Source organism: Hoplias malabaricus, chromosome 1, assembly GCF_029633855.1.
Source record: "Hoplias malabaricus isolate fHopMal1 chromosome 1, fHopMal1.hap1, whole genome shotgun sequence".
In the NCBI taxonomy this organism is placed as follows: domain Eukaryota; kingdom Metazoa; phylum Chordata; class Actinopteri; order Characiformes; family Erythrinidae; genus Hoplias; species Hoplias malabaricus.
In genome coordinates this window covers 31,545,201-31,561,332 of record NC_089800.1, presented here as the reverse complement: position 1 = coordinate 31,561,332, position 16,132 = coordinate 31,545,201, and the positions used below count along the sequence as shown (strand labels likewise).

General features: G+C 40.2%; 2 protein-coding genes across 2 annotated transcripts in view; both read right to left on the bottom strand.

Moving 5' to 3' along the window:
* rab2a (RAB2A, member RAS oncogene family) overlaps positions 1-11,792 on the bottom strand; it is a 31,668-nt gene extending 19,876 nt beyond the window's left edge. Inside the window, exons 1-2 of the mRNA XM_066662345.1 lie at positions 11,480-11,792; positions 1,559-1,630 (exon numbers count right to left, since the gene is read on the bottom strand). Of these exons, the coding sequence (XP_066518442.1) occupies positions 1,559-1,630; positions 11,480-11,525 (118 nt within the window). The 5' untranslated portion in view covers positions 11,526-11,792. The remainder of the gene's footprint in view (positions 1-1,558; positions 1,631-11,479) is intronic.
* Positions 11,793-14,510: 2,718 nt separating this feature from the next.
* LOC136709095 (S-antigen protein-like) lies at positions 14,511-15,152 on the bottom strand. The gene has a single exon (XM_066684147.1). It carries the CDS (start codon positions 15,150-15,152, stop codon positions 14,511-14,513), a length of 642 nt encoding a protein of 213 aa, XP_066540244.1.
* Positions 15,153-16,132: the final 980 nt, after the last annotated feature.

Sequence of the window (16,132 nt, the reverse complement as noted above, 5' to 3'; positions counted from 1 at the left end):
TATTACAGCACAGTGGGGCATCACAATGATTTTAAAGCTGTACATTTAAGGTGAAATTACTAACAATTGTTATTTTAGCATTTTTTTTCTGGAAATATTAAAGAGCACAGTGCTTTCTTCAATGCACAGTGTGAACAGTGGCAAACAAAGAATGCAGAAGAAGAATATTGTATAATTTACATCATTTGTACAATAAAATATAATATAAAATGATGTAGTACATAATATATATAACAACATGTCCATATTTATTGCTTAACATATTTTACATAATCTTAGTAAATTAATAACAGAAAAATAAACTTTACTCTGCTGTTATTAAAAGATTAATATATTTTTTATTTATATTGTACTTTATATTGTATGTGCGCGCGTTTGCGTGTACGCACACACACACACACACACACACACACACAGAGTCATGGAATGACTGCAAAGCTGGCTTGGAGGGGGGTGGGTCTGGGATGCCACACTTCACTGTTGAGCCTTCTGGAGGTGTTGTGGGCTTAATTCAGTGAAACACTGACGAGGGGAGGTGCCTACCTGATGACCCCTGTGAAGAGCTAGTGATGCAGTGGGTGGTTTGGGTACTCATGTGATGGGCTCAATGATTAACCGTAGATGTTAAGGGTAGCTGGTTGCTGATCGGATTATAAACGGCCACAGCAACCATAGGGTGTAGCTGTAGGATTGGAACAATGGAAATTGTGTGGCTGCTGGTAGGAAGAGAGTGGGGTGGGCCCTATGTGAAGCTCTAATGGATTGGCATAGGATATTTTACATCCTGTCTATGATTTTATATATATATATATATATATATATATATATATATTGTATTGTTTGGTCTTTCCAGATTAAAACACAGCAGTGTTGCGCTTTGGGGACTGAATCATTCTTTCAGAGAAATTTAAAGTGCGCTCAGAACCTGTCTGATTGCTTCTGACCCTCTACATATCCCGCATAATTCTGTGTTTAGCGGCGAGATTTTATCAGCACCAGAGATGCCAGATAAGTGTGTGTAAAGCATGACATTTGATAGGGTGTCTCCAGTGATGACATCACCAGCCCCAGGGGAGCTTGTGGTGGGAGGGGTGTAGAGTGTGTCTTTGTTGTGGGGTGTGTCTGTGTGTGTGTATAGTGGTGGGGGGAGGGGGCTTTAAAACCTGCTGCAGCAGCCAAACACACCATCTGTCCAAATATTTATGGAGATCACAACTCCTTATGAAACAAGGGGCATTAATCAGGAGTGTGGGTCGTGTTCCTCCCATCACTGCAGGTCACTGCACCCACCACTCGTCCAGGATGACTTAACACTAGCTTCTGGAACACTTCTGTGAGCATTTAATGGCATTGAGTTATAAACAGGTGCTGATGTTGGATAATTAGTTCTAGAACTCCTGAAAGTTATTGCGTATCAACACCGGCCCTGAATTCCCATATCGGAGCATCCCTAGTGTCTTTAAGATGGTCCTTTCCCCCTCTCTCAGTAATCTGTGTGGAGCCTGAGGGGACACCCCCTGTGTGATAAAGAGGTGAACATGATGCTGGAAGCTCTTACCGATAGTGAGATCGTGCACTGGCTGGAAGCGCTTGTCTGTGAACTGTAATAATAGACATGATTTCCCCACACCTGCAAAACAAACAGAGAGAGCACACATTAATAAACAAACACACACAAAAAACAAAGGAGCGGTGCTTTTGGCTTCTGTATCCCATCTCCTTCACATGACGAGAGGACATTAGACCACACACCTCACATTGATAACTTTGAGCGTTTCTCTGTGTCCATTATTTATAAAATTTTCACACAGTGTAAAGGACAGCTGCAGGGTTCCGACGATACTCATTATATAAAAGATAATACAGATATATTATATTTTACAATAAAGTATTACAGTTATTCATTTAAGGGCGGCACAGTGGCGCAGTAGGTAGTGTCACAGTCACACAGATCCAGGGACCTGGAGGTTGTGGGTTCAATTCCCACTCCGGGTGACTGTCTGTGAGGAGTTGGTGTGTTCTCCCCGTGTCCGCGTGGGTTTCCTCCGGGTGCTCCGGTTTCCTTCCACAGTCCAAAAACACACGTCCATAGGTGTGAGTGTGTGTGTCTGTGTTGCCCTGTGAAGGACTGGCGCCCCCTCCAGGGTGTATTCCCGCCTTGCGCCCAATGATTCCAGGTAGGATCTGGACCCACCGCGACCCTGAACTGAATAAGCGGTTACAGATAATGAATGAATGAATTTGTTATTCATTTAATTTTTATTTTTCTTTAGCCCCAAATTTTGACAAATTTTCCCCCAATTATTACTTGTCTGTAGTCCCCCCAACAATGAGTCTATCACTCACACATTCACTCACATCTATGGACACTTGAGTCACCAATCCACCTATCAACATGGTGTTTTCTTTTTAACCAACGTGGGAGGAAACTGGAGCACCCAGGGGAACACAACAAACTCCTCACAGACAGAGGAGCTGGATTGAACCCACAATCCCAGGACCCTGGAGCTATGCGAATGCAACACTACCTGCTGCACCACTGTGCTGCCCAGTAGTAGTATTTAGTATTTTTAATTATTTTAATTGAATTGTATTCAGGGAGCGAGTGAGAACAAAAAAAAACAAACAAAAAAAAAAAACACCCTACATAACCTGTAAAACCCAAATAGGTCCATCACTTAAATTAGATATACACATTGTGTTCAAAATTGGTAGAAACCACCTCTAATAAGCAGAGAGCTACTCCTTTAGTCTGTTTTGCTGTTTGAAGCTCTCACATGAACACAGGTCTAGCACTATGATTGGACAGACTCAGACAAGGGGGTGTCAGAACACCTGTGAAGCTTCTGAACAGTGGAGAAAAGTAACAAACGTGGCTCATCCCACACTAAACACAGCCCCCGGAAACACGCACTCAGATGGAGCAGGTTCCTGTTTCATTTCTCTTTATTTATTTCTATAACAGACCATAAATATCCAGCTCCATTGTCCCATAAAGCTTTATTTCAGGCTCTGAGCTCTTTTTGGAGCTTCTTCATCTTGATTCATGGACGCATTGACAGTTCCTAGTAAAAAACCCACTGTTATTTGGTTCCATCTGGTGAACGAAATTCTCTGGTCCAGAAACATATTTATGTTGCTGGAAATGCTGCGGAGCTGTGGATGAGTTCATGTGGCTGAGTGCCATCAAATCTTCCTGAAATGCCTCTCAGTGGCTGCTGTTTCGCCCTTGCGTACTTTGGTCTGAGGATAAAGGGCGTCAATACGGCAGCGACTCTCGCGCCTGTGGCCATTTGCTTTATCAGTAGTGATTTGTCAAAATTAACGCTACAAACGTCACTAATGAAATCAGAGGGGTTCATTTCCGAAACAAGGGGAAGAGTTGCCGGAATAAACAGGTTTAGGTTACTGAAGTAAGTGTGTGTGTTTCCAAGAGCAACAGTGGTTGCTAAGTGAGGGAGGAGCGCAAAAGAACTGATCACAAGGGAAACGTATGGAGTCAGCAGACTCTAAATCTCTGTCTGTCTCTCTCCATCTCTCTCACACAGCAACTATAGCTTATTGAAAAGATGTATCGCTCTTACATTACAATTTTTGCAACAGTGCACCTCTCTCTCTCTCTCTCAAACACCAACTGATGAGTGTAGACCAATCAAACACAATCAAAGATCACCCCGCAAACTTTAAGGCTTTAAAACCTTCCAGAAGCTTTGTTCATTCGCTCAAACATCCATCTTTCATTGTCCTGGGCCCACTGGAAATCACAGGAACACGCCCTCAGCAGGGCACCAGTCCATCACAGAGCAACAAATTCACCCAGTCTCTCACACACTCACACCTGTGGACAGTATCTCACACACACATACACACACCCCCCAGACTCACACACACACATTCATTCAATCACTCACACACTCACCCAGTCACTTACACCCACCCTGGACAGGTTCTCTCTCTCACACACACACACACCATGTCACTAACAAACTCACATCTGTGGACAGTTTCACACACCCACCCAGACAGACACAAATTGACTCGCTCTCTCACACCCATGGACAGTTTCTCACACACTCACATGGTCAATATCTCACTCACTCACACACTCACACACTCACACACACACACACACACACACACACACACACACACACACACACACACACACACACACACACACACACACACACACACACACACACACCCTCCTGTGAAAATTACTGAACAAGCAATAACACTGTAATAAACAGTGTAACCTGCACTGGTTACAGATATGGACTTCACAGCCCTGGGGTGATTTAAGTTTTATTTTTTAAGAAATCTGAAAATTAATGTAAGGAAAGAAGTTTAATTTTACATTTCTTAGTTGTTATTAATTTCTCAGAATGGAAATCTGACCAAACCCCAGTCTGTTTATCCCTGAGAGTACCATTTTAATTGTGAGAAAATAATTGTATGTAAACTGTAAAACCAAACTAAGTCATAAACAGTGTGATTACACAGATAAACATTTTCCCCACATTTCCCCCTCATGGTTTAAGCTGAACTCCGGTTGAGAGAAAAGTCTGGGCTCAGTGAGGTAAAACAGACTTCAGTGAAGCAATATGAAAACACTGTGTGACAGATTGGGTTACCGTCAGCATCACCAGAGAACTCTGATTGAGCAAAGTGTGACCTTTCTGGTTGTTTGTGTAAACCTTGTTTACGCGTCACAATATTTCAAAATATATTTACTGGTGATAAACCACCACAAGAAGAAGAGGACATCCAAATCAGGCCTGTAGATGTCTTGTAAATGGCTGAATTAACCCCAAACACATTCAGAGTCTCAGGTAAAGCATATTTTCATGGTTTCCACAGACTCTTGTGTTCAGGAGGTTAAAATACACCCATTTACAGCAGGTAAAACTTACAGTCACAAGAGATTCAGCACAAGGGGTTTTCAGTAAGTTCTGGTTGTGGATATAATCTACTAATCCTGCAGGTAATATTATAACAGTTCTGGGCAGTGATACTTTGAGGGATATAAAGAAAACTTCAGCTCACTTCTATCATTAGTTTTGTTGAATCTCTGTGAAAACTAAACCATTCTGAGTAACACAAGTGTGTTGGAGAAACTTGAGCCTGGCACAGTTTGCATGTCTGTGGACTCCAGAACATTAGTCTCCACCCTTCAGCACCCCGACTCAGCCCAGAGGGGTTTTTATCTGCTCAAAAAACTGAAGAAACATCTCTAAAAATATCACTTTCCCTATATTGATTTTAGCTCATCGCCAAATCAAACTAATGTACAGTAGTTAAAGGAAACGTCTAGGATTGTGGAGAAACACAGCTCTAAGCTCCGCATCTTTCAAGGTGGAATGATGTGTTTTAGGGAGAAAACTGACGGTTATTGGTAGGTGTCTGAATTGTAACTTTTCTGTAAGATTTGATTCACTGTTTGAATGACCACAGAAACTCATTTGCAACTGGACCCGTTTCGTTTTGTAGCACTGTCTGTAATGCAGTTAGTCGTCTACCGAGTTTGGAGATATTTCCACCTTAAGTGATTGGAAACAGCAAAAATAAGTCAGTGTTACTCTCCTATGGAGCACCTTTAAGGGTGAAATATAATAGAAGAATTTAAATATAATAAATTCCATATGTATTTTACTTCACAGCTATGCCCAGAACTTACTGAATTTCCTCAGATACAGCTAAATCAGGGATGGAGGATCGGCGATGCAAATTTTGGTGCGGTTAGCTACCAACCCCGTAAAATTGTGTTTACTGTATGTGTTTTTACAGAAAAATAAACATATCCAGAGTTTTAGCCACTTGCTCTGTTCTGTCTGTGGTCTTCTCTGCTCTCTCTGTTCTGGAGCCATTATGTGGATTTGTTTAAAAACTGTGGTTTTATTATTTAGAATATTTATACATAATATATATTCTAATTCCAATGTCTGAATATTCATAATAACTATGTTTTTACTAAAAGTGCATTGCTCCTTAAAGCGGTGTAATTGCATTAACATGCAATTATATTATTATATTTATATCAGTGGCATAAATGAGTCTTAAAATGACAATACCATGTAACAAATTATTTCTGTGAAAAAAATATCAACGACAAAATATGGTTACTGTTCGCACTGCCTCCAGGTTGTTTAGGCTTTTTTAGGTCGTATCAACAATCCTGAAACAAACAGAAACTGAAGGTTAACCTCATCCAGTCGAAACTCATCCCTCTTTAATTTTGAATAAACAACTAACACTGCATTCACCCGTCATTCCTAACCAACCTTAAACATTCTCAAAGTGAGAGTTCTGGTGATGCTTTAAGTGAGAAAAGGGTTAGAGAGAACATTAAAGTCCATCTGCTGCAGAAACCCACCCAAAAAAGTGTCAGGTTTCAGGAAGGAGTGAGGGATGAGGGAGGAGTGCGTGTTCATCCGGTTCAGTGACTTGTATCTGGTCCAGGGATGAATGATTTATCAATCACATATCAACATTGCAGGGGATTTTTTTTTGTATTTTTAACTATTATATTTAGTTACTGCTTAATTATTGTCTTATGCTTTATATTTCCATTCATATCTCTTTTTCTCGCTCTGCCACTCGACTGCTACAGTTCATTTAAATTAGATTTATTTTGCATTTAATTATTATTTGCTCATTTTTTGTTTTATAATATATGAACTGTTTCTGTTTGTTTCTTTTTCTATAGTCTATACATTATCTTGGCTACACCATAAATAATTTGCACAATCTGCTTTTTTCGATCAAGGATATTAAACAATGGAACGCACTACCTATGGACATAAAAGTTAATGTGGATTTTAAGAAATTTCCTCATAAAACAAAAAACTGATTTAAAAAATCTATCATGTTTGCATTAATGTAATCACGACCTGTTGTTTTTGGATTTTTCTTATTTTTAATTTTTAAATTCTTAATAACTCAAAAGAACGACATGCAAAGATGATAAATGATGAGGTGTTTTATTTTTGTATGCATTTGTGTTGAATGGGGTAAATTAATTGTACCTACCCAGGGACTGCAGATGGAAATCAGTTTATTAGCCAACCCTTGTGCAAAGCATATTTTCTCCTCAGAAATTAACGTAATTTGTGCATGGTCCCTGTTACAAAATAAACATAATAAAGAATGAAATAAATAAAATAAATGAGGGTCACCTTCAGTATAATTGTTTGACTTTGAAAATTGCGAAGATATCGAATTGCAGAGAATCCGTTTTTGTTCAACATTGTGTAAAAAAGAATAAAACCAATGTACAGGATTTTCCACTCACTCCAGACTAACGTGAGGCTAATGTTGCTAACAAACACTGGAAGCAACTAGTCAACCAAGCAACTTTTGTAAATACATGGTTGCTTGAAAATAAGAGGATAAGCTTTTTTTTTTTTTAATAAACTTTTAGTGAAATTTGACGGATGGACCTTATTTACACCTATAAACCCATGTCACTACTCTAGTTAATCCAGAAGTGTCTCATTTCCATCTATGCTGTGAAATGTTGCTGGTTTTACGGTTCACACAGAGCCCCACAGCATCATGAAATAAATCAACTTGTCTGTTGTGCCTTCATTCAGCAATGGATAAGGTATGAGCTGGTTGAGAGGAGCTTGTAGGCATGTTTTTTACAAAAGTTATTTGGGTGACTATTCACTTCCAGCATTTGGTAGCATTGTTGGCATCATGGATATAGCTCTAATTCAAAGAATCAAAATTTGGATTTAAACACGTCTTGGCAGATTCACTGTAGTTATGGACAGTGCAAAGTCATGTACATTTGATTTTTCACTGTTATACTTGTGAAATGAGTCAGTGTAATACACAAAGCTATGCAACAGGACAACATTTTAATGCTGTGACTGTAATATGCCAGTATCGTGATATGAAATTGCAGCCATAAACTCAGACCCCTATAATGTATATAGGTCTTTACTTAAAGGGAACAAAATGCTGGTATTAGGTGAAAAAATACGTTTTTGTAAAGATTTGTTCTGTTCTTGGGGATAATATTGTTTTCAAAAAAACATGTGAGTTTCAGTTTAGACAATTTAAGGATGGGGATTTCAATGATCATGATCGTGAATGTATTAGTATATGCATTAGTACTTGTTATGTTTAATACTAAGCTACAGTGACCATAAAATTACAAAATAGTGGGAGAATGCATTTTTGAATTACAATTATACGCAAGAGAGACATTAATCCACACAGATTGAGCAGAAGTGTCAGGGCTCCGCATGACGACCCCGAGATGAATCTGCTCTGATGATGAGCAAACACAGACTCATCATGGGGCCATGAGAAACTGCGAGCTCAGGAGACACTGACACTCAGCCACAGCTACTGCAGCAACACAGATAAACAAGCTTTTAATCAGTGGAGAGTAAGTCTAGTGAGGTGTAGCGTGTCGAGCATCGTACTGATGAGATAAAAGGTATCAGAAGAGATAAAAGGCAGATTTAGTTTATAACTTTCAGCTCATTCTGAGGTAAACACAGCCATTAATATTGTGATAAAAGGTCCCGATCTGGAGGGTGATGTTACAGGGAGACTTTAAAGCCTCTAAAACAGAGTTCGCTTAGGCTACGTTCACACAGCAGGTAAAAGTGGCCCACATCTGATGTTTTCTTATGTGTGTGGGGTTGTGTGAGTAGCAAAAATCAAACTGAATCTTTGGGCCACTTTCCTATCATCGCTGTTCAAAGAAAACATGTATCCCCAAAAGGGTAACTTTATAAGAGGACAAAAATCTTCTTAAATTCCAGTGGAAGTCAATATAAAAAGATTCAAGTTGTAAGTCATTTTGAAGCATTTCTATTGCTGCTAAAATACAAATCGATCTACATCCGATCTGTGCAATATGACTCTTTCTTAACAGCCAGATCGGAATTAATGTGTGTCTTTTACATCAATCCATGCATGCTAAGAGTGATCTGTGGACTCAGGTCCAAAGCATTTTCATTTTAATTTGAGGTGTTTGCTGAAGGAATAGAAATGAAAAAATGTGCGAAAACACTTTCGTTTATAAGAAAATAAAACATGTGGAAATTGGCATTAAATGCTTTTTAAAAAAAACAAACAAAAAGAAGTTATTTCTTAGTAGTTCTTGATCAATTTGACCTTATTCATGTCAGTATGGAACTGCTCAAACGTGGATCATGGAAATATTAAAACCATTTTGTGCTTGTCTCTTTCTCTTTTGGAAACCTCGTGGTTGTGAGAGATGCTGGAAATTGCACTTACAGAAAAAGAACCATCCATACGCCTGACCAACATATAATCACTGACTTGGAATCGATTCATGTTTAAAATTTCTTTTGAAGTCTTTATCTTCTGTTTTCACATAGAAATCATTAAAAAAAAAAAAAAAGAACATTTCCTTCTGGTCAGAGCATGAAGCATCATCCTTTTGTAAACGCGGGTCAGTTCGGGCATGTGATTTGTTCACACTGATCTCAGTCATGGATTACATCATATACAGCGTGTGAATAGCAGAACAAGATCAGATTTGGGTCACTTTTACCTGCTCTGGCCCAGGCATCCTATACAGACCTGGACCTATAAGGAATAAACTGTTCAGTATTATTTCATTTTGACAGATTTATATTTTTCAATATTTACTTTAGAAGGCAAACAGCACAAGACCCTCATCAACCAATTGCACTCATTGTAAATATCACACAGGACAATCAGATCTGTTCATTTTATCATCACTCACTCACTAATTCACTCACACGAGTCAGACGAAAACTCTAATGCAAATAGCATGCTCTAAAAACAGAAAAGTGGACAATGAAAACAGAGCTGTTAACCAAGACTTGACAGAGTCATGTCCTTCCCCCCATTCTTGTGCAGTTCCTACCCTCCTCCAAAAGATCATAGTGCAGTTTGTGCACTGCTGAGCCTGGAGCAGCAACAACAGAGACTCTATTCTCCCTATTACAGCTGGTTGGAACATCACAGTTATTTTGAAGCTGTAATTTTAAGTTAAAAATTCTACCTAGTGCTGCTTTAATGGAATCTGATGAGGAATATCGCTCCACAGCTCTCAAGTGTGAACACACTTTAGGAGCGAAATTTCACACAGAGTTCAATCTGGTGATATCTGAAAAGAAAATTCATATCCTCCAGCAACAGCACTGCTGATTTGGCTCTGACAGTTGATCTAACGACAAACTAAAACTCCTTGTTGCAGCAACCAGTTCTCACTAGATTCTTTCATCGGCCATGGCATTATTTTATGAGCTGCCATTATGAGTCGGATAAATCGATTCATACATCACTTAACACCAGCCTAGATCCGGCTCTAATTTAGTATAGATTAATTACACCTTAGTGGCAGTCAGAGATAGTCCAATTCCAGTCCGGCACCAGTTTTGTTGCAGGCTATTCTTAGTCTAGTGCCAGCCAAGTACCCACCAAGAACCAGTCTGAAATGAGTACAATACCAGCTTATTACCAGCCTAGAATTAGCTTGGTACCAGTGTAGTCCCAGATTAATGGCAGTCAAATCCTAATTTGGTGTCAGTTTAAAACCAGTCTTATCTCAGTATAACGCCAGTATGCATCAAATCCTTGTCTAGTACAAGCCTAGTACCCATCTAATCCCAGTATAATGATAGTCTAGTAGGCATCGAATCCTAATCTACTACCAGCCTAGTACCCATCTAATTTCAGTCTTGTACCCATCTAACGATAGTCTAGTAGCAATCTCGTTCTTGTCTAATCCCTGTATAATCCTAGCCTAGTACCCATCTAATCCCAATCTAGAACCAATCCCGCGTTAGGAGCCGGACACATCTGACAGCCACATCCTCTGAACGCCATTTCCAGAACAACATCTGCTGACAGCTAGGCTAAGCTAACGCTAAGCTAATGCTAATGCTAATGCCACTGTGGCCTAGAGAAATAAATGAAATAAAAATGCTTTAATAAATGAACAACCGCAATGCTGCTAAAGTGCCTTTAAATCTGTTTTAAACCGGTCTCAATGTGTATATGCTAAACATTCTGTGTTGTGCTAATGGACACCCAGTGTGGAATAACGTTAAAGCAGAAATGAAAAATGTTTTATGCCAATATATAAGAAAAAAATGTTTGACAGCCACAGACATCGCTTAAATAATCGTTGCTTGGTCGATAACAACAGCAAAATCCATTAAAATGTTACTAATTTTCGTCTTTAAGCTAATTCGGCAGCTTAATTTTCGAACTCTCCGTTCCACCTTAAATGATGCGGCAGTAACAGTCTGGATCTAGGCGCTAGAAGGTATCTGCCGCACCATTTAAGGTGGACCGGAGAGTTCGAAATTGAAGCTGCCAAAAACAGGATAATTCCAGGTTTACGTGGAAGGAAAAGGTTTAGACTCGGGTTTAACACACCCTAGGATCCGGGCGCGCCCATATTAGGTTTTAACACCCAGTTTAAAACATTTTATACCCGTTTGGAAATGTTATTTCTTACCCGTGTCCCCGATGATGATGTATTTAAACAGGTAAGCGTACGCCATCGCCCCTCCGATAAACCACCACAATCAGCACTCTACAGTCTTTAAATATATACACCTCCAAGCTCCACTATCTCTCACACACTGCTTTAATACGCCTCTCTCTCTGTCCTCTCCTTATTGTCTCTTGTTGTTTTTTTATATCTCTCTATCTCTCTCTCTTCGACGAATTAAAGGAACAATAAAAAGGGAAAGCAAGGCCCCGGAGCTCGAGGAGCTGTTGCGTCACAAACACCGCCTCCGCCACGCAGCCGGAATTGCACGAGCACGAGCACCGCCAGCACGAGAGAGCGCGTCGGGGGCAACGCACACGCGCTCATGCACGCGCACGGTCATAATTTTAGTTTTCAGTAATTGCATTGTGTTCTATCCTTAGTGTATCGTTATGTATTACATTGTGGTGTATAGTATTGAATTGTGTTTTATTGTATTATTATGTGTTATTTATAGTATTGTTTTTAATTGTGTTGTATATATATTTTTCATGGTGTAATTCATTGTTATTACACTTTATTGTTTTTTATATTTTGTATTGCATTTTAATATGTAGTACTGTATTTTGCTTAATATTATAATATAGTGTAGTATTTTATTGTATATTGCTAAATTGTATTTTATTTATTTATTTATTTATTTATTGTATTTATGTGGTTTGTGGTTTATACTACTGTACAATATTGTATTACGTTGTATGTGTGGTATACTATTTTATTGTATTTGTAGTGTAGTGTAGTGTATGATATTGTGTTACAAGATATACAGTAAGATAGTATTGTATAAGATTGTGCTGTTTGTACTGCACTGTATTGTATGATGTAGTATACAACTGAACCACATTGTATTGTGTTTTGTTGTTGGCATTGTGAGTAACAAGTGAATAAGTGACATGCTTTATGATCATTGTACAACTGTATCCGGGAGTTCATTATAAAGGTCTCTTTTAATAAAGTTACTTTGCCTCTACAGCGATTCAACTGTTGTCATAAACAAATTGGCATTGAGTCACCCTCACAGATATTTTGAAGAGAGATCAGCTTTTATTTTTCACTCTTCAATCTGCAGATGTTTTATTTTAGGTGTATATGGTGAAAGAACATTGAGGCAAGCCCTCCCGGAACCCACTGAGAATGTACTGAAGGCTCTGCAGCTCGAAAAAAAGAGCCTTAACGTGAGATTTTATGAGAGGAGTCTGGGCCATTTTCCACCATCTTGAACTTGCCCAAAAAAGAAGCAGGACTGTAAGGAACAACAAAATCTAACACTGATTGGACTGTGATACTTAGTAGCGGGACAATCAATCTGGCAGAGTTTGGTTAATATAGAGCCATGGGCTTTTACTATAGTAAAATGAAAAAAAAAATCCTCTCTTTCCCTTTTGGTTGTACGTCGCAAAACCGTCATGGAACAAACCGCCCCTGGTACACACACACTCACACACACACACACTCACACACTCTGAGCAGCGAGCAGTCATCCTCGGCTCAAGCGCACTTCAGCCATAGATGCATCGAACCGGCAACCTTCTGGTAACAAACCCTGTCCTCTAACCATTCTGGACCCATTAGCTCGGCTATGGTTTCTTTTTCCATCACTAAATTAGTAGCAGAAAGTGCATGCGTCTCATAATACTTCTGTGAGTTTGCACACTGAATGTGTTTTTGGATTTTTATTGGTACTTCTTTTCTGTCTGCAAAACAACACAAACTAATGTTACACTTGTAGTGAATACCAAACGAATGTGACAAAAAGAAGGTGCTTAATGTTACCTTCAGTGGGCGGTACAACAGCAGGACTTGTGTGGTCAAGGTGTGTTTCAGTTAAAAAAGCCCATGTTTGAGCAGCAAAAGACATAAAGAGCCAATCAGAGGATCCTTACGTAATTTTAGCCCCTCCCACAGAGCATTTCTGTGGTCCTGAGTGAGGTTTGCTAACCGTGCTGAGAAAGCTAGTTGTATAAGCACTCTGAGCCAAATGGTATCCATGTGGAAAAGCTACCAGAGCTGTTACTCTCTGAGTACCAGTCTCCAGAGAGTAAGCAGGGGATGTGCTGTGGCCCCAGGGAGACGGTGTTCCCAGGTACGTCAAGGACTGCCTGTGGCCTGCAAGCAGGCTTTGACATACTGAATCTAAATGTACCAATTCCTCTCAGGCCTTCTTTTACTCCAGAGCCTGACCTCTGTCTGCCCTCACCCCTGTGGTGTGTGCTCTGACCTTTCACACTTTCACACATTCACATCTGTGGATAATTTCACACATTCACCAAGTCACTCACACTCACCCCTGTGCATAATTTCACACATTCATTCTATCTACCAGTATATGTATTTAGACGGTGCGAGGAAAGCGGAGAACCTGGAGGAATCCCAAACAGACACAGGGAGAACACTGTTAGACTCTGGGTTATTAATCCATGTTATGCCAGAAATTCTTGCCATGTGTTTGTGACAGTGTGTGATGTCCAGTAATGTCCACTAGAGGACAGTGCTGCATCTTATGTACCAAATTCATCATCTTTATTCTGCTTTATTTCACCATAAAATACCCTCCAAAAAGTTCTATTTCTCCATGAAACATTGGGCCTGCGCATGTGTATTGTGTGGGTCCCTGAAGATTGCTGTGAGTTATTTGATGGAAACGTGAGTGGAATAAAGGTCACACACGATCTGGAGAAAGTCCATGAGTTTCAGGGAGAAAAACGACCTGATTACATTTCATTAGAGGATTCAGACAATTAGTCTGTAATTTTAGTTAAAATGTCTCAGAGGGACTTCTCACTGACACACATCTCTGACCTCTCAAACACGCACACACACACACACACACACACACACACCAAACTAGTACATTATTTTTACGTTTGTTTCTATGAGGACTCACTGCTCTGTCGTTTCTGAATGAACTGTTTTTTTCTCCACAGAGTGGGTCCCCTACACCATGTTGACCATGAGCACATTAACTCACTACAGAATCTCTGACACATTCAGGCCACTAGGCTAAGATTGGTGGTCTGTCGTTGTCTGAAGGTGGTGGTCTGTCGTAGTCTGAGGGTGGTGGTCTGTCATTGTCTGAGGGCTGTGGTCTGTCATAGTCTGAGGGCTGTGGTCTCTCGTAGTCTGAGGGCGGTGGTCTGTCGTAGTCTGAGGGCGGTGGTCTGTCATTGTCTGAGGGCTGTGGTCTGTTGTAATCTGAGGGTGGTGGTCTGTCGTAGTCTGAGGGCTGTGGTCTGTCGTAGTCTGAGGGCGGTGGTCTGTTGTTGTCTGAGGGCGGTGGTCTGTCCTTGTCTGAGGGCGGTGGTCTGTCGTAGTCTGAGGGCGTTGGTTTGTCGTAGTCTGAGGACTGTGGTCTGTCGTAGTCTGAGGGCGGTGGTCTGTCGTTGTCTGAGGGCGGTGGTCTGTCCTTGTCTGAGGGCGGTGGTCTGTCGTAGTCTGAGGGCGGTGGTCTGTCATTGTCTGAGGGCTGTGGCCTGTCATAGTCTGAGGGTGGTGGTCTGTCATTGTCTGAGAGCGGTGGTTTGTCGTAGTCTGAGGGCTGTGGTCTGTCGTAGTCTGAGGGCGGTGGTCTGTCGTAGTCTGAGGGCGGTGCCTTCCTGCCTTGCGCCCAGTGATTCCAGGTAGGCTTTGGACCCACCATGAACCTGAGCTTGATAAGTGCTTACAGAAAATGAAGGAATGAATCATACTAACACCCAGCAGCTCAATATTCTGTGAAAAAATGCTATAAATTGATAATAATCTATATATTTGTCTGTTATTATATTAAAACTGCACTGGTTTTGCTTAGTTATTTGTATTTATTCAATATATTTATGTATGTTTGTCAGTGCCAAGCGGGAGAGAGAAGGATCCAGAAAGAGGGATGGGGAGAGGACAAGAGCAGGAAGAACCAGGGGAGAAAGTAGACATAGTGAATAGTGGCAAACAAAACAGTGAGAGTTAAGCTGAGAGGGAAAACATACTGTTCACAATATAAATGTATGTATTTCGTGTAGGTTCTCAGTTCTCCCAAAGTAGAACTCATCTGCAGGATCAAAATAATCCAAAATCCAATCCAAAAAAAGAAAAGAGTAGACTGACATTATGCCTTTGGCAGGGTTGCCTCTCTATATTAAGCTTTATACCTGTATTTATTTTTGTATTATTTATAGAGTACCTTACAGTTTTACAGAGTATCTTACAGTTTTTCCCAATTGTTTACACACAAAATACTGGTACTTGTGACACAGTGACCACAACATGTAACTCACACACCAACCCCCAGAACCAATTATGCTAAACTGCAAGCACCATTCCTGCTTTACACTCAAATTGCAGTTCTAAAACACACTTTTTTACAAACACCACACACAATTTTCTGTATTTGGCACAGTTTTCGTGAAGAAAATCTCATGTTTTCTCAGAGAAGACACTGTTATTCAAAATTCTAAAGTTAATTGCCCTACTATGCACACTGACTCATCACACGGGAAAACACCTGTCACACAGTTTTACAATTAGCAATCAGAGCATTAGCATGAAAGGGCAACAGGTGAGCTCTTCTGTTTTGGAGCAATAGATGCCAACATTGGAAACAGAGCCAGAGCCAGAGGAGTGAGAGGAAGAGGAAGAGGACGA

Bases quoted from the DNA above. Each gene is read 5' to 3' on its own strand.
- LOC136709095 (XM_066684147.1), bottom strand. From the start codon at position 15,152: ATGGTGGGTCCAAAGCCTACCTGGAATCACTGGGCGCAAGGCAGGAAG.